General features: G+C 40.2%; 1 protein-coding gene across 1 annotated transcript; it reads left to right on the top strand.

Moving 5' to 3' along the window:
- The first annotated feature begins 211 nt into the window (after nt 1-211).
- On the top strand, nt 212-26,664 carry LOC143040998 (uncharacterized). The gene is made up of 7 exons (XM_076212510.1): nt 212-303; nt 16,411-16,621; nt 21,221-21,370; nt 22,056-22,169; nt 23,311-23,472; nt 23,709-23,815; nt 24,608-26,664. Exons 2-7 carry the CDS (start codon nt 16,486-16,488, stop codon nt 25,874-25,876), a joined length of 1,938 nt encoding a protein of 645 aa, XP_076068625.1. The 5' UTR covers nt 212-303; nt 16,411-16,485; the 3' UTR covers nt 25,877-26,664.
- The last annotated feature ends 541 nt before the right edge of the window (nt 26,665-27,205 follow it).

Below are 27,205 nucleotides of genomic sequence, written 5' to 3'. Positions count from 1 at the left end.
CTGCGTTTGTGTGTACATCTTCCGCCGGGCTTGCGTATGTTTATGCTAGTGGACACTTTAAAAAACACATGAAAGTCTATACTGGACTAATCATGTGTATAATCTAGTTTAATATTCCATAGAGATTGCCTCGGTTCATACTCCTCAACATACAATAAATTAGTAATATTAACGAATCAGGAACTCCCATGATAAGATAATATATATGAGACTCCGATCAGGTGAGGAACTCAGTCGAGCTGTGGAACTAGTGGAAGAGGTGCGGACCGACTCGAGCTCCGGAGGGACTTTGGCCGCAAAGAGGTAAATATTTACATTACTGTAGAAAGTGTACCCGAGACGAGCTTTATGTAAATGTTTGTGTTACTGTGAAGGGAATACCATAGGCGAGCTACATGATCTTCGGTGATCTGCATACGCCCGCACGAGCACACATACAATGTTCATACGCATGTAATACTCGAACACATATACACACACACATACATGTATATATACAATATACAGTACATCTTTCATAAGCCACACACACACTCACTCACTCACACACACACACACACACACACACACACACACACACACACACACACACACACACACACACACACACACACACACACACACACACAGCATTACCCATAGATCGGTCATATATGAGCTCTGAGCTCTCTTACGAGAGGGAAATAGCTGTCGATCGCAAGTCCAACACGTGATCCAAGATCATGGTATCACACACACACACACACACACACACACACACACACACACACACACACACACACACACACACACACACACACACACACACACACACACACACACACACACACACACACACACACACACACACACACACAGTTTACAAACTAAATGCCGGTCAAGCAGCGAGACAAGAAACTATGAATACCGCAAAAGTAAATGGCTAGGGCTACAAATCTCACCTTCGTATAGAGAACGACAGAAATTTTAATAAATCGCTAAGAGATTGTGTCTACGCAACTTCGCAGACACGTGAAAATAATGATGTTGCAAAAGCTTGTGAGAGGCGAGAATGCCGATATGTGATAGAGCACACGAAGGAGTGTCGAGCACTTTTAATCTATACTGTTCCTTCTTTCTACAATTTTCTTTCATCTCTTACCAAATATGGGATATCGATTGCATAAATTTTCCGCAGTCAATATTTTAAGGACTAGTGACACCTCTAAGGACCAGACCCACGTAGCATTCTCTTGTGATAGAAGACTTATTTCCATTCGAATAAGAATACTGATCACTTTTTAACTTTTACTGTTCCTCCTTTTGCTACCTCTCTGGCACAACCTCATCGGCACGGTATTAATCCCCAAGGATAGAAGCGCTGGTTATTGGTGATGAAACATTAAAAATCAATATTTTATCACTCCAACGCCTCCTCTTCTTCTGTTTCCCCCTAGTACCCTTATGGTCTTTGACACCTGGAAATAGAAACTCGTTATTCTTTTATACGATATATCGGTATTAATGGGGACCATCGGTGGATGATCCTGCAAGACGGACGTCAGAGAGAATCATCTCCCTGCCGCCCGTCTTCAAAACCCGCCAACACCCTTACTTCCGTTTGGAGGTGCAGCCCCGAGGGGCTGCCATTCGGTCCCTATCAACTTCAACTGTTATGTTTACCCGTTTACATGCGAGTAGGGAGACCTGACAATCGACGACTGTTCCCCTCCTCTTGTGCTTACAACCCGGTGACATAGAAATCTACACTTACACAACACAGACAGCAAACCAACGTTTCTTCCCAAAACGATCTATGACAGAGCTGGAGTACCGTTACCTTCCGCTGTGGGGCTGCGAGTACCCAGGCCGTGAATCTCGAGACGTTCAACAGATATCAAATGGAAATCAAATTTAATACAATCATACACATTCCCAATCACACGCACGCGCAGAGATACGCATCTAGACACGAAGACACATTCAAGCCCGGCAGAAGCGACTTCGACCGAGAAGACCGAACACCACTTCGCGACCTTTAGCGGCGGCGACGACCTCTGGACACGGCGAAACAACGCGAGGAAGCGACAGGAGGAGGTAATATGCCTACTGAGTATGTAAGGTAGGCATCCTCATTCCCTAGCCGAGCGGGTTCCTTAGACCCGGCGAGGCTGGAGGGGTAGTGCCCCTCCAAGCTTGCGTAGTCAAAGGACTATACTATTTCCATTATCTCGTGACCCACAAGGTGTTGTCTGCCGTGTTGTCACGTACTGAATCAAAATATTCAGCATATACCGGAAGCTGTCCACTACCCCGAGTATGTTAACATGGAATATTCTAAATGTATATTGATTTTTTCATTAAACGGTAGGTGATACGAGTAATTGTTATGCATGTAAAGAAAAGAAGAGACTTGTTAAACGATGTGGCATCTCAGGTCAGGCGACGTTGCCCCGGCTCCCAACCTAGGAATTTCCGTGGGGTTTGGGGGGTCGCTGAGTCACAGGTGCGCGGGACACTCATTCATCCTTTGCCAGTCATACCGGTCATACATGTAAATATAAAGAAAACGGTGCCGCCCCCATTTTCTTTGGAGATGGTTTAGACGTGGCAACGCTGCTGGTTTTGCCGGCCACATCCTATGGATCACCAGATAATGAAAGAAGTATAGAAGGAACTGTTCGCCGTCGAAGATTTTTTTTATACATTATTTTTCTCTTTAAGATCCCAATGCCGAAGGATAACGCTAGGATAGCGATTGTCGATTACCGTTACCGAAAGCTGTTATCATTATCAGTGCCATGTCCGCGCTATTTTTTAATGTGGGCATCGAATTTGCCTTTACCATTACCATGTCCGCGCGGGTCTATGAAAAACAGACCATTTTTACTGCTGACAACTCTCGTTAAGATTACCATTACGCGGGCCTATGAAAAACAGTCCATCTTTACTGCGGACAAATTTCGTTAAGATTACCATTACCATGTCCGCGCGAGCCTAGGAAACACAGGCTATTTTCATTGCGGGCACTGATTTTGCGTTCAGTTTGCCATTGACGCCGCCATTCATCGTCTTGGCGCTTTTTTCGGTAATTGGTCCCTGAGGATCGGGATATTTCCCTCAGCTGAATAAAATCGCGTGGCGCCAGCCAGAAGGAACTGTATCGAGCTCGCCGCCGCCCTCGACGTTTTGCATGAGGAGGAGCGGCTCTTTGGGTCTCTGGGACTGAAGAAACCTTTGAAACCTTTGACGTCGTCGGGGAGTTTCTTCAGCTGAATAAAATCGCCTGGCGACACCAGAATTAGATACAATAGTGCATACACACCAAAGGGGTCGAAATTTCATCGCCGTCGTCGTTTTTTCGCTCTTTTGCCAATTCATTTCTTCGCCAGTTCGTGCTGTCAACAGAATGACCCTCGGTTGAGAGGGAGAGAGAGAGAGAGAGAGAGAGAGAGAGAGAGAGAGAGAGAGAGAGAGAGAGAGAGAGAGAGAGAGAGAGAGAGAGAGGGGGGGGGGAGAGAGAGAGAGAGAGAGGGGGGGAGGGAGAGAGAGGGAGAGAGAGAGAGAGAGAGAGAGAGAGAGAGAGAGAGAGAGAGAGAGAGAGAGAGAGAGAGAGAGAGAGAGAGAGAGAGAGAGGGAGATGAGTAAACTCTTTAGGTTCATTGCTTTGTGTGTGTGTGTGTGTGTGTGTGTGTGTGTGTGTGTGTGTGTGTGTGTGTGTGTGTGTGTGTGTGTGTGTGTGTGTGTGTGTGTGTGTGTGTGTGTGTGTGTGTGTGTGTGTGTGTGTGTGTGTGTATTTACCTAGTTGTATTTTACGGGAAGGGGAGCTATGCTCGTAGGATCCCGTCTTCATATCTCATTTTATCTAAACTGTTTTTAAATTCATGTATTGTTTTTGCACACACCACTTTCTCATCTAACTTGTTCCAAATGTCTATTACTCTGTGGGGAAAGCTGTTCTTTTTCAAATCTCTTCTATAGCTGTCTTTCTTGATTTTCTTTCCGTGTCCTCTTGTATTTCTATCATCCCATTTTATTAGATTCTCTCTATCAATAGTTTCTATGCCTTTCATGATTCTATAAATAGTTATCAAATCTCCTCTCTCTCTTCTTTACTCTAGTGTCAGTAGTTCAAGTTTTGCTAGTCTTTCTTCATATGATAGTTTTGAGAGTGTTGGTGCCAATTTTGTAATTGCTCTTTGTATTCCTTCAAGTTTTGTTATGCATTTTTTTGTACTTGGTGACCACATCGTTGCTGCATATTCCAATCTTGGTCTTACCAAAATGATTAGTATTTTCTTTACCATTTCTTCATCCAGGAATGTAAATGCCACTTTGATTGTTCTTATCAAATTATAAGTTTCTCCAAAGATCTTGTTTATATGTTTCTCAGGGGACATATTATTCATAATAATGACTCCCAGGTCCTTCTCATTTTCTACTGTTTTTATTCCTTCTCCCAATTTATATGATTTTGTTATTCTGTTTTTTGCTTTTTCCAAATTCCATTATACTACACTTTTTAGTATTGAACTCCATCTCCCACTTCCTACTCCATTCCCATACTTTATTGAGATCACTCTGTAGTGACTCACAATCTTCTTCCGTGTTCACTTTTTTCAATAGTTTTGCATCACCTACAAAGCTCATATAACTTTCAATTTCATCATCCATATCATTAATATTATATATATATATATATATATATATATATATATATATATATATATATATATATATATATATATATATATATCAAACATTATTGGAGCCAGAACTGTTCCTTGTGGAACACCACTTATTACTTCATCCCAATTAGAGTGTTTGTCTCTTATCACCACTCTCATTTTTCTTTCTTGCAAAATGTCTTCCATCCATTGAAGCAGTTTGCCCTATATTCCATCTGTAGTTTCTAATTTCGCAACTTCTTATGTGGCACCTTGTCAAAAGCTTTTTTTAGGTCTAGAAATGCACAATCAGCCCATCCATCTCTTTCTTGTATTATATCTATTAGTCTTGAATAGAAACACATTAAGTTTGTGACGTATGATCGTCCTTGTTTGAATCCAGATTGTCTTGAGTTTAGTACGTTTTTTTTTCTTTTAATGCCTTACCCATCTACTTTTGATAATTTTTTTTCACAAATTTTTTGCTATCGTGCTTGTTAGAGAGACTGGTCTATAGTTTGTAGGGGTCTTCTTTGTTTCCCCCTTTATATATAGGTACTATATTTGCTCTTCTCCAATATTTTGGAACTTTTCCTTCTTTCAATTAACTGTTTATTATGCTATGTATTTTGTCTGCCAGTTCATTTCTGCATTCTCTCAAAATCCAGTTTGCTATTTCATCTGGTCCATGCGATTTTCTGACATCAAGATTATTCAAGTGTTTCATTATTTCATTCTTTGTTACTTCTATTTCTTTCATAGGGGGGACTTTCTCCTCCCATTCGATATCACTAGGTTGTATGTTCTCCCTTGTAAACGCTGATTTAAAATGCTTGTTCACAATCTCTGCCATTTCTACTTCCTCTGTGTATTCAAGTCCTTGTCGTAGTTTCTCTAAATCTTGTTTGTTTTTCACTTTGTTATTTACAAATCTGTAAAATAGTTTTGGTTGGTCTTTACATTTTTCTATGACATCTTTTTCGTATTTTCTTTTTTCTTCTCTGCATACTTGTACATATTCATTTCTATAACTACTATATATTTTTCTTTTTTCAGGTCTTTTGTCTTTTTTCCATTTTGTCCAAGCTTTGTCTCTTTTGTCTTTTAACTTCCTACAACTTTTGTTGTACCAGCACTTTACATATTCTTTTTCTTGCTTTTGTCTTGGGACATACTTTTCCACTCTTTTTTTTTATATAAATTTTTGTCAAAATATTCCATTTCTCTTCCACTGTTGTTTCCTCTTTGTATATTCTTTCCCATTTTTCTTTTTGAAAGAACTTTTATTTTATAAAAAAAAAAAAAAATTCTTACATTATTCTTCCTTTTCTATATTGTTCATTTCTTTTTATGTATTTTTCCTCATTTAGTTCCATTTCAACCAATATGTGGTCACTTTTACTTATTAGTGTCTTATATTCAATCTTTTCCACTATTTCAGGTTCTGATGTGATTATTAGGTCCAGTCTCGATGGTTCTTCTTCATTTCTATACCTAGTGTTCTCTTGAATCCATTGCGTCATTGTGTAGTCAATAATCATATCAAGTAGTACATTTCCCCGTGAGTCTTCTCCGTCCTTTACTATCATATCTTCCCAGCAGACTACTTTACAATTAAAATCACCCATTATAACTATTCTTCCTCAATCTTCCATTATCTTATTTAATGTTATCCTTGTGTCTTCTAACATAATTTTATGTTCTCTCTCTTCCCACGAGGCTGTTTTAGGAGGCACATAATTTATTACAAACTTTCTGTTCTTCCTATCTTTGTCTTCCACTTCCATCATAATCATCTCTACTCTATTTCTTCCATATGTGACATTCTTCACATTTATATCCTTCTTAGTCAGGAACATAACTCCACCCCCTTGTTTTACCTCTCTGTTTCTAATCCAACAACTATATGCACCATGTCCTACACTGTTGGGTGGTAGTGGACCTTTCAATTTTGTCTCTACAATTCCCATTATGTCCGGTTCTTTTTCTTTCAGGTAATCATTCAGTTCGTTCAAGCCTGTTATTAAGCCATCTATATTTGTGTAAGACATTTTCAATTTTCTGCTACTTCCATCGTGTTTTCTGTTCCCCTTCCGTTTTTCTCTGTTATGTACCATTTTCTCACTTTCATATTCACTACTTTCCAATAGAATTTCTCTTTTTCTGTCTCTGTTCTTCTCTCGTTTTTTTTCCTTAGCTTCTTGTCTTTTTGCTTTCTCATCCTCTCTTTCCTCTTTGTTCATTTCTCTTTTTATCCATATCTGTTTAAATTGTTCACTGTTTGCTAGTTTCCCTGTTTTTGCTAAGATATTCTCTGCTGTTGTTTGTGACCTGAATTTGATCTTAATTGGTCTGGTCTTATCTGTATTGTATTTCCCTAGTCTATATATTTCTTCTATTTCTTTCCCTGTTTCTGCTCCATCTTCTTGAACTACTTCCAATATCTTATTTACTTTCTCCTTCTCCTTTATTCTTGTAGTCCAATTTGTATTATATTTCTCTTCCATTCCCAATATAATTATACATTTCTTTTTATCCGCTAAGTCTCTCACTATATTCTCTTCCTCCCTCATCACTTTAATAATTGTGTCTTTAGTTTGATCTTTCATCTGTTGTGCTACTATATCCTTAAATACAATTTTGTTATTCTCTTGGACTTTTTTCCAACCCTGTACTTCTTTTGCTATGGATTCTTTATTCTCTTTATTATTCCTCTTTAATTCTTCATTCTAATATTTTTCTTCTTTTAACTGTCTTTTTAATTCTTCTATTTCCTTAGGGTTTGGTTCTCCTTCTTTAACTTTTCAAATTTATCAACTCTCTGTGCTATCCTTGTAAGTTGATCGAACCTACTCTCCCAATGTTCGGTCATTTTCTCTAGTTTTTCTTCTAGACTTGCTAATCGGGGGAGGTTGGCATCCCCCCTCCTCATTAAATCCATGGAGATTATTATTTTCACTTTCCATTGTGTTGTTCTTATCTATATTTTTAACCTTAATGCTTTTACTGATATTTTCGATTTCCCCTGTGTCGTCAGCAGACCTCTTGTTTACATTTTTTTTCTGCTGTCAGGGGGAGCCCGTTCGTCTCCCTCCTAATTTCTTTCCATTTCCCTCAGTAATACCTCCCCTTCTCCCCTTTCATTACCTTTCTACTATAGCACGAGCTTTCCCCTTCCCTACTAATATAAAAAGGTACTTCCTCGTAGTTGAAATCCACGAAAATTGCGTTTTTTTCCGGAGTTCCAATCTTCGCCGTCAATCCGACGATTGTGTGTGTGTGTGTGTGTGTGTGTGTGTGTGTGTGTGTGTGTGTGTGTGTGTGTGTGTGTGTGTGTGTGTGTGTTTGGGCATATTTGTGTATATATATTTGTGTATGTGCGTGTACTCAAATGTAAGTACGTATAAACATGTTCCTCATTAGTTTGAATGGATGTGTAAGTGTATCTAACTGAATACACAAAAACATGCAAAAGATTCGCCGAATGTTGGGGAAGCAAGACATCACACCGGGGCCATCATCTCCAACATTACTTCGTTCTCTCGCCCCCTCGCGGGCTGTCATCTCCATCATTAGCATCGTTCATGTAGCTTTTCCCACTAACACCTCTCCTAACATACCCTACCTCTTCCTTCTCCTCCTCCTCCTCCTCCTCCTCCTCCTCCTTCTCCCCTCCTCTTCCTCCTCCTCCTCCTTCTCTTCCTCGTCCTCCTGCCCTTCGTAACTCTCGTATTCCGCTTTTTCATCCTACAACTCTGACGTAGCTTAAGAGGGGGTTTACACGGTCTAACGGTTCGACGAACGCGGTTCGACAGACACGTGTGAACGTGTGAACGGGGTATTTGGTTGTCGAACACGTTGGTTAAACCCCAAATACCCTCGTTCACACATCAATTTAAACACTTGTCTGTCGAACCGCGTTCGACAAACCGTCAGACCGTTTAAACTCCCTTTTAATATCCTCCTCCTCCTTCCACTCCCCCTCCTCCTCCTCCCCCTCCTTCCACTCCCCCTCCTCTTCTTCCCCTCCTCCATTATAATGTCCTCTTCCACAACGGGAGACACAGCAACGTCCTTACAACCATAAGCAACCGAAGTTCTCATGCTCACAGCCTGAGTCTTCCTCCTCCTCCTCCTCCTCCTCCTCTTCCTCCTCCTCCTCCTCCAGAGGTTATCCCTCCACCACACCCATATAAATCCTCCTCAAAGGTGTCCAATCCTTCTTCCTCGGGGCACTGGTGTTTTTCTATCCTAAGCTGACATTTCTTCATGTTTATTCAACAAGATAATGTTTTTTCTATGAATATGGAAGCAAGAAAGTACACACGCACGCACGAAAGAACGCACATAAACACACACACGCACACTTCGCACGGGCAAGTGATTCTGTATTCCGGTCTTGAATCACGTGCTGGTCTCATGATCGACAGGCATCACACTGTGTGTGTGTGTGTGTGTGTGTGTGTGTGTGTGTGTGTGTGTGTGTGTGTGTGTGTGTGTGTGTGTGTGTGTGTGTATTTACCTAGATGTATTTACCTAGTTGTATTTTGCGGGAAGGGGAGCTATGCTCGTGGTGTCCCTCCTTTGTATCTCGCAGTGTCTAGTTTGCTTTTAAACTCATGAATGGTTTTTGCGCATACTATTTCATTATCCAGTTTGTTCCAAGTGTCCACTACTCTATGTGGAAAACTGTTTTTCTTCAGTTCTCTTCTGTAGCTATGTTTTTTATTTTCTTTCCATGTCCTCTTGTGTTTCTCTTGTCCCAGTTTAGTAAATCCTCTCTATCGAGTATCTCTGTGCCTTTCATGATTCTGTAGATGGTCAGTAGGTCACCTCTCTTCTTTGCTCCAGCGTCGGTAACTCCAGTTTAGTCATTTGCAAGTGCAGGTGCCATTTTTGTTACTGCTCTTTTCTACTTTCTTTATATTCTTTTTGGTACTGGGTGACCACAATGTCGCCGCATACTCTAGTCTAGCTTATCAATGTAACCAATATTTCTTTTATGTCTGCAAATGTGTGTGTGTGTGTGTGTGTGTGTGTGTGTGTGTGTGTGTGTGTGTGTGTGTGTGTGTGTGTGTGTGTGTGTGTGTGTGTGTGTGTGTGTGTGTGTGTGTTTTACAGAAGGGAGAGAGAGAGAGAGAGAGAGAGAGATGGGGTGTGTGAGGAAGAGAGGTAGGGAGGGAGGGAGAGACGTGACTTCTCTCACGCCATAAATACATCAATCTGTCATGACATCTGCCATTCGTGTGTTAAGCGTACTGGTGTCAATTCTAACAAGATTCAACCGAAACAGTACAAAACATTACGATACGCTGCATTGTTCCAGCTCCAGTGTCTTATTCACAACGAGTTTATCGTATGCACACTGAGCCAAATTTCTTTGACACGCTGAACGAAAGATTATGGTAAATCAAATTTGTCGACGGACGACGCTGTGTCCGTCGATAAGCGGTGATAGCACCGATAACTGACAGAAACGAGCTGCCAGCAATGCCAAGAGATCTATCTGTATTCAAGTACATCGACGTGCAGCATCTAATAAGAAATAACAAATTAACAAAACCTAAAACATGCACTGCAAGCACTACATCATTGGAACGTGTCTTTCTTTGCACCGAGACGACAAGCGCGAATGTTAACATTTGACTTCTGCTGCAAAGATTAATTGTCTACCGTTTTCTAAGCTTCTCGTTATCAAAGATATAGTCCCCCACGGAGACAGGAATCTGGAGAGATAAAGTCACATCTCATTCACTCCTTTACTAAGAAAGATCACAGACAACGTTTCAGGAGACTGATGTCCGTTCAAAGAAGAACTCTCATCATTTTCAACTTCTACCTTATCTTTCTGCTACCTTTCTTAAACCTCTCTTTTACTACCTTTGTGATATTGACCCCAAGGACAGAAACGCTAGTTATTGGCGATGAAAATCCATACCGACACCGTCTTAGTCCCAAAAAAGAAGGGATATTTGATATTTCAAGATATTTTGAATGAGAGGTATTGCTGGTTTGTCTTCAACCGGCATCTTTGTGGTTCAAATAAAAATTTGTTTCGTTGTCTTTTTTTTTCTCTCTTCTTTCTTTTTCTTCTTCTTTTTCTTCTTCTTCTTCTTGTTTTTGTTCTCCGTTTTCTTCATCTTCTTTTTCAATTTCTTCTTTTCTTCATTTACCCTCATGTGTCTCTGATATTCCTGTTATAAATACCTACTTCTTGTTTGCACGGTGTATAAACTGATGTCGGAGGAAACTCAAAAGATGTTACGAGTTTTTAACTTCCTGAGGTTTCGTCACAAAGAACTGTGCCTTTCATTTGAGAAAACCCTTTGAGTGACGAAACGCCAGGGATCTGAATGCCCATAACATCTGCGTCCGAGTTTCTTTTGTCGTAAAAGTCCAACTTGTCCGAGTGAATAGTAACCATGATACAGTGAATACTTCCGAGCAAGGCTCCAGTGACCCTCGCCCGCCCTCCTCAGCTGAATGAAATCATATTCCCTTGGCCAGAAGAAAGATCTATAAGACCCCTTTCACACTGGGCAACTAGTGACCGTCACTAGCGGCGGTCACTAGTTGCCTAGTGTGAAAGTCTCGAGCAACTGCAAGCAACCAGTGACTGTCACCGAGTTGTGGAATCCTTTCTCATCATCTCATTAGCCGAAAGAATGGCATCAATGGAGGAGGCGCTTCTGTTGACTTTGCTGGTCAAGAAAAAGAGACGGTCGGTGACGGCAACTGCCAGTGACGGTCACTTGTTACCGGAGCGGGCAACAGCCGTAGCCTGTTGCGCAACTGGGCAACCGCAGTGACGTAGTGTGAAAGACTCAATTTAAAATAATGGTAGGCAACTAGTGACCGTCACTAGTTGCCTAGTGTGAAAGGACCCTAAGACCCACCGCTGTGATGAAGAGTTTCAGCCTTTTCACACCCACAGGTTCCAGTGAGCCAGTGGTTCCCAAACTGGGGGTAATTTTACATCTCTTCGGGGGTAATGGAGGGTTGACAGAAAAAAAAGTTAAGAATTCTGAACATCAAGAAGCCAAGAATTCCTCAATAACCTTCAAACATGCAACTCCATCCATCCCACTAAGATTCTTGGCATCTTTGGCAATAGTCATTAGAGATGCACAATATTCAAATACAATAAATAAACGAAAATATCTCTAGTGATTTAATTTAGTCATATATATCAATGTTGTGGATAGGGTAACGTGCTTATTGTGGTATGGTATACTGGGTAATAAGCTGAAAAGGTTTGGAAATAAAATCGCCTGAGGACAATGACAACAAAATACTGAACCCTTTCGCGACGATGGCAGACGATTCTCTTCAGTTTGAGGCAAGACTCCTTGTTGAAAAATTTCCAAGGCCCGAGAAGTCCCTGAAGACTGAATAAAATCGTCTTGTGTTAGCTAGAACAAACTCCTTAAAGGTGGTCCTGGGCCTTATTTGGTTAAGGCCGTGTTTCTTGAGTTTAGGATGGTGAAATACACTTCAACTGTTACTGGAAAAGTCTGTTCCTTGTAGTATTGTGGCAGTTGTAGTCCCTACAAATAAAGACTACGTAGCGTCACGTTCGTAAATCAGGAAAATTATGAAGGAAATAATACTTTATCTCAAAACTAATAAACTTTAGAATTTCGTCCCACTATCTCACTTCCGGTTGATAGCCAATTTCCTGCTAGAACAGGCTGAGCAAGCTTCCTCTTCGCTCCGTCATCACCTGGATCCGGGCTTGATCCCCAACGACTCCGTGAGATTGTCACTTGCCCTGGCTATCCAAGAGCACTTGACGTCGCCTCGTCGAAGCGAGAACGTTCTCCTCACGCGGAATTACCTTGCGAACGTGCAAACACGCAAAGATATTTAGTCTAAATTTAAGCTTACGTATACGCACGTACACGCGCGCGCGCTCACGTAGACATACACCCACAGTCCCACACTCACACAGGTTTGACTGATAAATAGACCGGATTCCACGAGCATAGTTATTTTCCTATACATTATAATTATAGTCTGTGCTCTACAAGGGGTGCGTTTAGGGCGACCGTCGTGATTTACTCTGCCATTTTTTTCTGTATATAGTAAAGGAAGCTGCATAGTACCACGACTAACACTTTTTAGGATTATATCGACGATTAGCTATAACCCATCCCACTAGTCTCACCTGTGACACCTCCTCGGCGTGGCAACATGGGAGGAGAAAAAGCGCTGTTGCCACGTGTCATAGAATTGATTCAAATCGTTGTTATAATCCTAACAAGTGATACTCTTTGTATATGAGCTTCTCTTACTATATGCAGAATAAAAACAATTTCGAATAACACATAGATGGGAAATAAGAGAGAGAGAGTCATGCACATACTGAACAGACATCTTGGAGCGCACAGACTGTAGACATATACATGAACGCACACAAAGTGTTACCATCAGGTTTCTCTCAACTGCTTTGTGTGTTGCTGTGGCGCGTTGGTTTAAACTTTTCTTCACTAGACGGTGTATTCGAAGTCCGAACACGTTGGGTCAAGGTGACGATTTCCATCAAAGCTAAAAAGCCAAGTTTCTGGCGTACTATACAGGAAGAGAGCAACATTCTTTGAGTCCCGTCTTCTACTTTCCAATTCATCATCCTTAATTTCCAATTATCACATTTAGATTTCAATTCGTGTAGTGTTTCATCTTAGGCTATATAGCCCTCTAGGCTATTCCAAGCATATATGCCCCTATTTGGAATTTTTTACTTTTTCGCATCATTTCGACATGTAGTCTTTCACAATCTGTTTTCATGACTTCTTAAAGCCCTAATCAAGATCTGTCAGTATTGTCTATCTCCTTTGGAAACCTGAATACTGTCATCATATCACCCTTTTCTCTTCGTTCAAAGTTGGCAGACTCAGTGCTTTTAGTCTCTCCTCATATGACTTATTTGCCAGGCTAGAAACCAGTCTGGCTGCTGTCTTTAGTATTCTCTCGATCTTGTTTATATCCCTCACTCTGTGTGAGGACCATACCACTGGCGTATATTCTAGTCTTCGACGGATTAGTGTCTCTATGAATTTGTTTATCATCTCTTCATCCATATTGTGAAAAGCCTCTTTACTATTCAGTAGCAGTTCGTGTCGTCTCTCTCACAATTTTGCTGATATATCTGTCAAGCGACAAGTTTTCTATTAACAGTCCTAAATATTCCTCTTTTGCTTTTGTAATTGATTAACTTTTCATGAAATATTTTAAAATTGGTCTTTTGCAGCAATTGCCCATTTCCAATATTTTATCATTTCTGGTATTAAATTCATTTTTCATTCTTGTCTCCATACGAAAATAACGTCTCGATCTTTTTGCAATAGCCTACAATCCTTATTTTTTACTCTTCTCCTGGTTTTTGCATCATCTGCAAACATAATGTCATTGACAAAATTAAGAAACATTAATCATATATTGGTACTAGCACTGAATCTCGTGGAATTCCGCTGATCACTACTCTCCATCAAGTCATCTCATCATTTATTACTGTCCGCATGTACCCTCCCCTCTAAAAATCGTTCTTCTATTTGTTTAGTTTGCTTCAGTCCTCCCATATGCTCCAATTTCCACATAAATCGACCGTGAGGTATTTTATCAAAGGCCTTCTCCAGGTCGAGATACACACAGTCCACCCACCCCTCTCTCTCTTGCATCACTCAATCACTCTAGAGCAGTGGTTCTTAACCTTTTTTGGCAGCGACCCAAAATTTTGCACAAATCAAGCATCGCGACCCAAAATTTTGCACAAATTAAGCATCGCGACCCAAGCCTACAAATAAATTTTCTGCTTTGGAGTTTTTATTTAATCATGGTCTGCTTAGAATCCTAAAACTAGGCATCATGTATTTTAATTATTACAGTATATAATTATAATATATTTGTAGTGGGAAAATAATTATTTTCTGCAAACCCTTAGCGACCCAATAAAATGGCTTGGCGACCCAAATTTGGGTCGCGACCCAGGGGTTAAGAAACACTGCTCTAGAGTAAAAGATTAAAAGGTTCGACACACACGACCTTCCAGATCTGAAGCCAAACTGACTCTGTCAATATGTCCATCTTTTCAAGATATTTGACCCATCGATCTTTTACCATCCTTTCACATAATTTCACTTTTGTGCTGGTCAGTGATACCGGCCTATAATTTAGTGGGGTCTTCTTTTTTCCACTTTTGTGAATTGGTACCACATTTGCCCTTTCCCAATCAAGCGGTACAATGCCTTCTTTCAATGAAAATGTAATAAGACTGTGAATCTTGCCCGTTAGTTGTTCCATACATTCTTTAAGTATCCAGTTTGAGATCTCGTCAGGTCCTGAAGTATGTGTCACTTCCAATGATCCCAAGAGATTAACCACGTCCCTAATTTCTACATTTATATATTCTATGTTTTATTTATTTATTCATTTATTTACTTTTGCTCCCGTCTCTCCAAAAAAGTGCGCTCTTTTGTAAAGACTAATTGGAAACTTCCATTCATTATTTCTGCCCGAGCTGAGGCTTCTTCAAAGACCTTACCACCCACTATCAATTTGGTGATTACTCACCCGAATTTCAATTTACCATTTATAAACTTGTAAAACAGTTTCGGTTCATCTTTGCGTGAATCTATCTGCTACGCGTCTTTCAAATTTGCTTTCTTCCTCTCTGCGGATTCTTGTATAATCATCCCTAGTTTGTTTGTGAGCCTCTATTGTTTCATTGCTTCTTTTTTCCTCTATTGTCCCTAAGCCACGCCCCTGGCCTTTTTTGCAATCTCACACTTTTTGTTAAACCAGTTCTGTTTTTGCTTTTTCCTTCCACTAGTATCTGACACATGTTTGTTCACTCCCCAGTTGTAAACGTCAAGATTTCCCATTTCCTCCTTATCCCTGTGGTATTCATGAATTCCTCCCAGTTTGCTTCAAAGAATTCTTTCAACCTTAAGTAATCTGCTTTCCTAAAATTGAGTCTCCTTGCCTGTGTGATTCCTTTCTTGGCTCTATTACCGCATCCTCCAGCTGAAATTCAATTGTTACATGGTCACTTTTTCCTATGGGGCAAAGAGAGTTCAAGATGCTGATGATGTCTGGCTCTTTGGTTAATAACAGATGTAGTCTTGTGGGAATGTCATCTCCTCTTATGCGGGTTACTTCCTTTACCCATTGGGTCATTGAGTTCTTTATTGCTATACTTAACATGGTGTTTCCCCATAAATCTACTTTGCCCCTTGCTTCCCATTCATCCCAGTTGACCTCAGTGCAATTAAAATCTCCAATAAGCACTATATTGCTACTTTGTTCAATATTTTTCTTTAGGAAAGAGCTATATCCATTAACATTTCTTGATATGTGTATGTGTGTGTGTGTGTGTGTGTGTGTGTGTGTGTGTGTGTGTGTGTGTGTGTGTGTGTGTGTGTGTGTGTGTGTGTGTGTGTGTGTGCGTGTGTGTGCGTGTGTGTGCGAAGCAAAAGGAAGTCGGTTTACTTTGTTTTAACTTTTAGTTGGCTAGGTTTTGTTTGCAAAACTGCAAAATCATGTCTGACACCACGCAACTCTTTATTTTCTTTACTCCTTCTTTCATTGTCGGATCTTTTATATATCCATTTCTATTCCCTTTTTCGTTATTTTCTATATATTTATCGTTTCATTAATGTCATAATTCATTTTACCAATATTCAAATACATTTTTCCACCTACTCATTTTAAACAAAATCTATCGTCTTACATTGAGTAAATCATTATGATATTTCTTTTGTTACAGAATTCTTTGATGGAAATTCTCTGCCCAAGATAAGGATGGGAGTGTGACTCGCAACAAAAAGGAAATTTCGACAGGATGACGTCATCAACTCTCGCGCCTTCCATGGAACCTGATGTCGACCTGCGGGACGACCAGGTCCTCAGGCAGTTCGGGCAGGACACTTGTACTGGCGAGCACGGTCATATACACCTCGTCTCGTCGTATGCTGGAGGTAAAAAAGATCTCTCTCTTCCTCTCTCTCTCTCTCTCTCTCTCTCTCTCTCTCTCTCTCTCTCTCTCTCTCTCTCTCTCTCTCTCTCTCTCTCTCTCTCTCTCTCTCATTTGATCACTTTATTCATGTGAAAGTTGCGCTCAGAGTCGACATGGATCGGCGACGCCATTGTCGCCAAGCGACCGGACCTCCCACGAATTCCCGTTTGGCCCAACCGTTACAGTCATGTCGCAAATGCCCTTCCTGGCGGCTCGAATCCGGAATGGAATGGTAGTTCCTGTCAACTGAATGAAGTTGTCTGGCGTAAGCCAAAATTAAATTTTCAGATTGTAAATCGGGAGGCAATCTGAGTGTTACAATTAATTTCTAACCACATGGTGTGGAGCGTTGGCAGTCCGAGTATATAGGGCAAAGGTGACAATTTCGATAGCCGTGAAACTCCTTCTGGCTTCACCTAAATTCTATTCACGCCTTGTGTGTGCGTTCTGACTGTCGCCAGTCTACTTTATTTAAATTTTGCTCTTTTACACTAAACATTGAAATTTATTTGTTTATCTAATATTACTATAATTATTATTTTATCTTATTAATTAATTTATTTATCTATTATTATTTATCTATTCTTATTTATCATTATAATTATTATTTTTTTTTTTTTTTTTTTTTTTTTTTTTTTTTAGGCAGTTTAGAATTTCGTTTACTTCAGGATTCTAAAGATTCATGAGTTGGATTCAAACCACGCTCGATCTCGCTGCGTTTCAGTATATTCTTAGCAATCTATTGCTGGTACACTATAAACTGTTTCGAATTCTGTGTTTCAGTATTTTATCTGTGCTTCGAATTCTGCCGACAATACGAAACTCAACGTTATTGATATTTCGTTTTACTCGTAAAAGTTAAATCAGTTTCATTGTTATAAAGGGATTAGATAAAAAAAAATTACATAAGCGAACGCGCTTTTACGTAATAGAGCTAGAAACGGGAGGGCGAGTTACAATATCAATTTCGTTGGATTAGAATTGGTATAGGAAAAGATAAGGATAATGGTTTACGATCATAGTGGCATGCCAAAATTGAAAAAAAAAAAACTCACACATCGATCCTCACACATGCAATTTTTTGTTCTATCTAACATGCACAACACCAGCCCACACCCACTGACACCAATACATAAAACACTCACACACTCCTCTGGCGCTCCAATATGCCTACAGACTCTCCGATCTGCTGCCAACATCTCTATATCGTCGGGGTCGATGTCCAGGGCTCGCAAGTCGTTCTCCACACATTGAATAAACATTAATAGCATCGCAAGCATCCACGAAGCTCCAACAACACTCTATACCCATAGCATTTATATAGGAAACCACCCTAATACTTCAAATCACACTACAAACATTCGTAGATTACATCACAATCAGGGATGACAAAACACATGACACGGGTGGACTCAAAACACTAATAAACAACAGTATACACTTCAACAAGGCAAGAGGAACTAAACAGTCATGCAACAAAAATAGTCTCCCTCATAAAAAGAGAGAAATAAAATATAAGTAAGCTGCATCCCACAGAACAAGCAAAAGGACTATTTCAATAACTATATGAAGACATCACATAACAAGCCAACAATATTAAGATAACCAAAAAATATACGCATGATAAAACCAGCACAGAATCCTCCCTTTTCCAACAAAGGTATAAAACTCTAATACAAAAGGCACAGACAAGATATCAGACTCCAACTAAAACAGCAATAGAGACCCTGGAGACACAGCAAATCTCCAACAAATCTGGAAAAGAGCGCAGGTAATCCCCACCTTAAATCCAAACCAACCGTCCAAAAAACCGGCATCCTATTGAGCAATTTCCCTCCTATTTACCATATCCAAACTGTTGGAGAGACTGAGTTCGGCAAGAATAAGAATACAACTGGATCCTTTCATGGGAGGGTGTGGCTCGGTTTTTGCAACCGCCAATGGAGTGACCGCGCTATGGAGAACGAGTGACGGAAGCTCTACTCTACGGACGGAGCTTGCTACCATCTCCAAGGCCCTGGATAACGCCCTCTCTGCTGGGCAGTGATCAATCGTGATCCACACAGGCTCGAGGGGTGCTACTGACGTCATCCGGCCGGGGGAGACAATGAATGATGTTTATTCAACGACCTTCAATCCAGCATGAGAGGTCTGCAAAGTTTCACTGGATCCCCAGTCATATTGGGATTCCAGGATTCCAGGAAACACTATTGCGGATGCCGCTGCCAAGGCAGTGACGAGGTTCAGCAGGATCACGTTGCACCCACGATCACACAGATTGATGGCCAGGGCCGACCACAGCAGCAATCTTCATATTTCGGAATCAGCGCTGTAGTATTACCTCGTCACTATGTACGAGGCAGTCCACCTGCCTCCTGGTAGAGGGCGGAATCTACCGTTCACCATTTCCGCCTTGAATATCGTTGTGGGTGGCCCGGGGAGAGACAGTCACGAACACTGCAAATTCTGTGGAGCCGGGATGCAACAGCCCCTCCTCCACTACCTGATAGAGTGCTGAGCCCCTGTCATTCTTCGCCTAGGCCTCAGCCCACAGGGATGGAGCGGTACCTCACCATCTTCCCTTCCAAGACAACCCTTAGCTTCTTGAGGGGCACACCCTCCCTTTGGCGCTGCCTGAGGTTGAGAGGTGATCCTACCCCCTCCCTGATCTCCTCTTGGCATCGCCAGTATTAACAGTGGCACCACGTGGACAACACCCTCTGTTTCATGTGTGAACTGTTCTGAACCGATGCAAGGTGAAGATCCAGACGAGCGATAGCCCGGCGAACCTAAAGAGAGAGAGAGAGAGAGAGAGAGAGAGAGAGAGAGAGAGAGAGAGAGAGAGAGAGAGAGAGAGAGAGAGAGCCACTCCAGTAGCACACAATGCACAAACATCATTCAACAAGTACTAGAGGGATAATACAAGCAAGCCCTATCAGAAAAAAAATATCGGTGGTAATAGACATAAAAAGGCATTACACTCCCTAGACATATCTTATCAAGAAAGATAATGGAGTGACATTCCCGACAACAAATAAGCCAAACACTTCTTAGCTGGCAGAGTGCGGAGTATTCCAGAACAACCACCTACTCGTATCGGGGATCAAAAGACTGGACGATGGAGCCCACCAATGAGGACATTATTCACCTGCACTTTATAGCCTCTTCACGAGTGACCACCCAACTCCAAATCCAGAACTCTCACCAATGCAGATGATCTAATAATGATGAATGGCTCAGCACAACAACTACAAAACAGCTACCAAAAAAAAAAAAAACACCTAAACATACTTGGACACACAAGGACTGTGGTTGTGGCAAAACAGAACGGATGCCTCTACTGAGAAATTATCAGTAACATTGCTCACCCCGTGAACGAAATAAACATCGTAAATTCAAATTGAAAGTCTCAATTTTAACACGTCCTCCTGCCCTCGCATGAAGGGGCGGGGAGTGTGTGTGTGTGTGGGGGGGGGGGGAAGATGGAGAGAAAGACAAAGTGGGCCAACGTGTTGTTTTTTTCTGTGGGGGGAGGGAGATAGAAACCATACAGAAATGTCTACTAAGTTTCAGATACATGTGACACGTTACATGATTTCAAATGAGGTGGGTAACAATGGGGGGGGGGGGGACACGGGTTTGACTGACTTCCAAAGTTGCCTGTGGCCTTGTCCCTGTGAAGAGGTGTGAAAGAGAAGCCTCTCTCCTATTAACCTCCCCTGCCGCTATATAATACAAACTAATGTTTTAGTTCCTACACGACTCCAACGCCCTCATACGGAATGAAATCGTCTGGTATTGGTCAGAATAAAACCATTTCGGAAAGGGTGACATCATTGTGAAGGTGACCCTCTCTCTTCCCTATCTTAAAAGAATAAATAATAATGAGATAAATAAGTAAATAAAAAAATTTGTTGCTCATGTGGATGAGCAAAACACTTAAACGACTTTGTTCTAGCTAGAGTGAAAAGATTTTCTTCCCGTGAAAGGAATCCTCCGTTAATGGGTCTTCCTGTAAGAACTGATGGATTTTTTTCTTTTACCCATGAATACATAACTTGTCATTTTTCTACCACCATGAGGCTGTATTCAGTTGTACAAAATATTCAGTAGTTAATGGGGTTAGAATATTTCTACTGACAAATTTCCTTGTTTTACTTGACTTCCATACTTCATCATATCTACTGCCAGAGGATTTTATTCGATCAAAGGACACGCCCAGCAACGAAAGATTTTCATCTCTTATTATTTTCTTATTCTACTTTATCTTACTTTATTTTATTTGACTTTATTTTATTTATTTATTTATTTATTTATTTATTTATTACTTGTTTTTGTTATTTATTTATCTATTTATTTTTACCTATCTATTCATATCATCATAGCTTATCTACAGTATTCATATGCTAAGATAAGAGGGAGGAAGGAGGGTGGAGGGGAGTGGAATATATAGGAAATGGAATGGGTGGGAGTGGTTTCCATGCCTTTTTCTTTTTGGTTACCCCCCGTGTAGGGGGAAAAGCCTTTGGTATATGTATGTATGCATTTATTCATATGACAGGCGGGTGCGATGGGAAGATGTCGATCCCCACGATGTTGGCAATGTTGTGCGTCGGTGTCGTAACGGTCTCCTTCAACCTTGGCGTCCTCATGAGAATCCTCAGGGTCTACCAGAGGGGCCAAGGCCTGAAGCCCGCGTTCTACCTTATAGGTAAGTAGCCCAGGTATCTATGTATAATTCCTATTCAATAACGGTTATCCGTATAGTAACTGTGTCTATTGTCATAGCCGCCACCAAAGGAAACGCCATCTATCACTGGTATCCTGCAACTGTAAATGTTTGAGCTGAATTTTCTTTTGGCTTCCTTGCAATACCTGTAAATATGGGTGGCCGTCAGAGATTTCCAGACTCTTGCGAAACAGCTCTTTTAGTCGTTTTTTTATGGTGGCAGGGCCGGCCTTAGGAGGTGCGGGGTTCAATTAAGAACAATTTTTGTCGGCCCCATGTTCCCAGCCCACTTGCACCAAGGTCGGTAGAATCATTACTATATAAAAAGTTTTTATAGACTATATATCTCTGTGGTAGAATGGAAAGCAATCAAAATGTACACTTGAGAAATGCATAGGGGTTATTAAACCAAACAGATGCAAGGTACATTTTGATATAAAATTGTGTACATGTAAACTTAGCGCGAGGTCCTAGGCGCGGGGCCCAACTGAAATCAATTGTGTCCAATTGGCTTGGCCGGCCCTGGATTTCGGCATCTGTCTTCTTATTATGGCTTCCACCTGGCTATTTCATTCATCTCCGGGGCAAAACCTTGGTATTGAAGAGGATAATTTGCATAAATACTTGGAACGTGTCTTTTTCTTCTTTTCTTTCATGGCGGAGGAAGGCAACCTGGCGTTCAGCGACATGGCCATCGGGACCTACGTCGTGGTCGTCTTCACGCTCCACTTGTCCGAACCTGATGACATGTGGCTTCACAAGTCGTGCTTCTTCAACATCGGTTGGTTTTCTTTTTCTTTTCTTTTTTTCTTCTTCTTTCTTTTTTTATTTTCAGTCTATAGATCACATGAAGAAATTGACCACATGTCAATTTGATTAGGTTAGGCTAGAAATTATGATAATCTACTGAATGCACAATTCAAATGCAGGGCGAAAGTCAGTCTAGGCGCAAATTGAAACGCATTCCATGCAGCAACAACAAAGCAGACTTCCTGTTGCTCTACTGAAGTACAATTTGAACTTCTCTCTCACTTGAAATGCTGAGGAAATTTATATTGCATTTCAAGTGAGAGAAAGGTGTAACAGGAAGTCTGCCTTTACTCTGTGCTGCGTCGCCTGTGTGGCCTGCGTCTCAGTTTGAACTTAGGCTTATATTCCTCATGTGTGTCCTACCCAGTTGGTTCTTTTGGCGGTATTTCTTCATACGATCTCAAATTGTATATATTACATTATATTAGTCTATGATAATGTAACACTAAAGAACTCACATTCTAGGGAAGTAAAGATACTCTTAAAATCACTGCAGTTGAGAAAAATAAAACCAAACGTCTTTTTAAGAATAATTTTTCCCCGAAAATAGTATATATTATATATACATATATATATATATATATATATATATATATAGAGAGAGAGAGAGAGAGAGAGAGAGAGAGAGAGAGAGAGAGAGAGAGAGAGAGAGAGAGAGAGAGAGAGAGAGAGAGAGAGAGAGAGAGAGCAAATAATTTGACTGTCGTGTTCTCGAGTTTATATCTTCCAAAATTTCGACAATCTGGGTCAAAGTAAATATTCTCTCGTCCACTTAATATCTATGTGATGTATCTTTCTCGCCTTCCTCTCAAGAATATTCAGAAAATGTTCAGCTATCTAACTTCCTTACTAAAATAGGTCACATTCTATCCTATTCTTTTCTCTGGAAAATGAATGCTAAGATTTTAACGTATTCTTGTAAATTTCATCCTTAAAAGGAGTTAACGAAGGACAAAGATATCTAGTCACCTTGATGATGTACACAAATTATCACAAAAATAGTAAATAATATAACCGAAATTGCAATGAAAGCTGCGTTTAGTTAAGAATTTCTCTACCAGGTTAAAAGGAGACGGAATATAGTTTAATGCATCTAATTAAATACTTTCCAGGTTTAGCTACAACGGCGTGTCAGTCAATAATACTGACCATCGTGTTCATTGCGCTGGACAAGTACATATTCATCCGCCATGCCTTACACCACTCCAGCATCGTCACGGTCCCTCGTGTTCTCCTTTCTCTTGCTGCTGGATGGATCTTTTCCATCATCATCGGTAAGTCTGCAATAATTGTATTAAATGAAATGACGAAGATAAATATTGATAGACTGCCTATCTCATTATACATTCTGTATCTATTTTATTGTTAGCTCAGAGTCGTCCACAGACATTTAATATCAGTTGAATCGGATAACATTCATTTTCAGACATTTCTTTTTAAATCGAATCAGAATTATTGTGTGTATAATTTATAATTTACACGGATTATATATATTATTTGACCGTTTCAGGGATTTTGCCAGCAATGGGCATGTATAAACACACGGGAGTCTGTGAGCCGTGCATCTTTGCATCTGTGGTCTCAAAAGACTTCTCCATACTGGTTTTTGTCACAGCGGTACGTGAACGGCAAAACATCTCTAATAGAGTACAGTATGTTGGTTTATAATACACTCCAACGTGCATAGTGTATATGACATTTCTTAAATATTGTTTGATTTTTACCTCGTTTGAATAGTATGTGTGCAGCATTATGGCAAAACGATTATATTATTGGATGTGAAATATCCATTAAATGTGGTCATTGGTCCCGATATGACCTAATTAAATTTGGGGGAATAATTGGGTCAGGGTCAAGGTCAAGGTTACAATAGTCCAATGTGTTTCAAACTAACATCAAGCTGAAAGTTAGGCCTACCTTATTTCTCAGTAATGACCCTATGCATTACCAAAGTGAAAATTTATTAGTTTAATCTTGAGTGATTCAAACTTAAGATGACAGCATGTAAAAAGTCATTATAGTCTTTCATTTTGCACAAAAACCTTTGGCTTTGAATTACCTTAAAATGTCATACTCACATGTCCCACATTTTTAGGGCTGTATGGGATGACCTTTAGTATAGAACATCTCAATATTTAGCTGCACTAAGATAACTGCTCAAAGGTGAGGCTTGTTGTCCCCTGCACCACCCGTCTCATATTAGTTTCTATTTTATGATCCAAAAGATACTGAAGAGTTTGTTAGCCACAGCCACTCTGGAAAGTAAACTGGGCAGAAATGGGGGGTTGGATAAAGATGCTATTCAATCATGATCAAATCATAACATTTGTTATCATAGTGCACTAGAAATATTACAGTACAATTCAAAAAGTGTTCTGCATTCTTATATAGTTTTGTTTTCCACGGCAGGTGGCCATCCCCTACTCGATCATTGTGGTCTTATATACCAGTCTGCTGATCGTGGCTCTTCGCATCTACAAAGCCCGTCGAAGTGCTGCCGCTTCTACAACAAGCGGATCCATGGTAATGAGGTTCTCTTCATGGAAGCTGACAAAGTCCTCCACCCCAGCAAGTAGAACCTCTTCTTCATCTTCAAAAGCATCTAAAAAGGCTATGAAGAAGAAAAGGCTAGAACTTGCAGAAGGCAAACGTCTTACAGAATTTGATAGTCCAAATGCCCATGATGCGTTACTGGAACAAGTCTCCAACTCAACCGTACCGGATTCCCCATTACAACTTACATGTGAGGGTATTCGAATAGAACAAGGTCCTGATAGCAATGAAATATGTGACCAACAAACAGTACAGACGTGCCAAAGTCTGCAAAATGGTACAGATGTGGAATGTGGCAGAGATAAAGAGCTGAATACCAACGATCTTCGTGATGGTACTGGGGCATCCCTCATCAACCCAGAAATAGATGATGGAAATACAACTAAAACATCCCTTGATCCAGACACTGCACAAAATCCAGAAACTACACCATTCTTGCTGACTCAAGATGAAAAGGAATCTGAGGAATGCACTGTTATTGATGAAGATAGAGAAACAAATAGTGGATCAACAAAAGACATACGTAACAGTACAACAGGCGAAATAGTTAACGCCAATTCAGAACAAAATCAAGGATCTACTCATGTAAGCATTGCAACTGCACAAGTCATCAACAAAGAATCCCAGGAACACTTGCACGAACAACAAACCATAAACCATACCTTACCAGAGCACAAGGAAGCAGACAACGGAGCTAAGACGGGTGTAGCCGAAGAGGCTAATGGGATGGCAGACGATGAGTCAAACACTCCCGTAATAAAAGTAAATAAAATTAAATCGCCCTCCAAACCTGCCAAGTACTTGAACAACATTATTACAAAGTCCCGTGACAAAGTCCAATTCCTCAAGGACTTCCGAGCAGCAAAAACAGTTTTGTTCATCGTTGGGTCTTTCACATGTACTTATGTTCCTTTTGTCGTTGGTTCTATGGTTTACATCCTTGACAACAGAACTAACAAATGCCTTCTCCACTCCCTCAACAATTTATTATTTATCGGGGTGATTATAAACTCCCTTCTCAATCCATTAATTTATGCATATGGCTACAGAGAATTCCGTGTAAAGACTGCTCACTTGAAAGGAATACTAGCTAAGGACAAACGACGAAAAAATCCCAAGTTCTAATGCTCACAGTTGACCATGAGATGCTAGTTTGCGACTTGCGACTTGCTAGGTAAGACCACCCGCTTGCGCGGGATCGGTTTTTGTGGGAGGGGAAGAATGTCTGTAAGAAAATGAAAAGATAGTAGTGTATAAAAGAGGGCTTTTGCCACCGGGCGATTAGAGATATTTATTTAGTGGCGTCGTGGCTTTGGAGGCATGGACAGGAGACTGGGATTGATATGTGACCGTGAGGTTACGTGGAATATCTATGCTAGCTAACTTTGTGTTGTAAAGTGTAAATTCTTTATCATGACCTTCCGAAGTTTGCCGACCCCTGGCCTAGTGGAACTGAGCAACGGAGCCTCGGTTCGCTGATTGGCTGTTGAACAGCCAATGGGCGCGGGGGAAACTCGTGGCTCATCCGGAGAGTAGGGAGGAACTCTAGCTTCCTTAGGCCCTGTCAACACAACGAACCCACTTGCCTCACCTTCTACTGTGATTTCTCCCACTAACATAATCCCTTTTATAATATATCAACAGGCACCTAGTGTTTCTTTGACCATTTCTTGTATGTGTGTTGTCTTAAAGATAAATAAACCACTGCAGACATGCCTTTTCGCTACTATGATGTATCTTTGACAGATTATTCTGGCTGCTGTCGGAAGATTTAATTCAGCTTATGAATGACCTTATAGGAAAAGGCTATGTTTAACCCAGGCACTGGTGACTGTCTTCCGTAATCCTAAACATGAATGTAGTATGTTAAAGAAAACTAACTCTTCAACATGGATTAAATTTTCATTTTGTTATATTTGTTTTATTTCTCCATCCTATATTTACCATAAGATAAAATAAACCTAACAATATTTGAAAAGACAGTATCTATTTTTTGTGCTCAAACACACAATTCTATAATCACTACAATTCTATAAAACATTATTATTATATCCAAAAAGATAAATGTTTAGAAATGGAGTATTAACATTTATTGACATAAAACAAAAAATTGACCATAAAAAATTGGGTTATAAAGCCTTTTTAATTGGCACGTCCTTTATCTGCGATTTTTCGCTATTCGCGAGGGGTCTTGTGCCTCGCGAATACCGGGGATCGTTGTATATATGCATGTATATATATATATATATACATATATATATACATATATATATATATACATATATATATGTAAATATATATATATATATATATATATATACATATATATATATACATATATATACATATATATATACATATACATATATATAAATATATATATAAATATATATATACATATATATAAATATATATATACATATATATATATACATATATATACATATATATAAA

This window comes from Oratosquilla oratoria, chromosome 30, assembly GCF_046742065.1.
Source record: "Oratosquilla oratoria isolate Oo_2021 chromosome 30, ASM4674206v1, whole genome shotgun sequence".
Taxonomy (NCBI): domain Eukaryota; kingdom Metazoa; phylum Arthropoda; class Malacostraca; order Stomatopoda; family Squillidae; genus Oratosquilla; species Oratosquilla oratoria.
Note: the sequence above shows the minus strand (reverse complement) of the source record. Positions and strands in the feature narration are given on the sequence as shown.

Bases quoted from the DNA above. Each gene is read 5' to 3' on its own strand.
- LOC143040998 (XM_076212510.1), top strand. From the start codon at position 16,486: ATGACGTCATCAACTCTCGCGCCTTCCATGGAACCTGATGTCGACCTG. The intron at 22,170-23,310 runs GTTGGTTTTCTT...AATACTTTCCAG, and splicing joins GTCGTGCTTCTTCAACATCG to GTTTAGCTACAACGGCGTGT. The intron at 23,473-23,708 runs GTAAGTCTGCAA...TGACCGTTTCAG, and splicing joins GATCTTTTCCATCATCATCG to GGATTTTGCCAGCAATGGGC.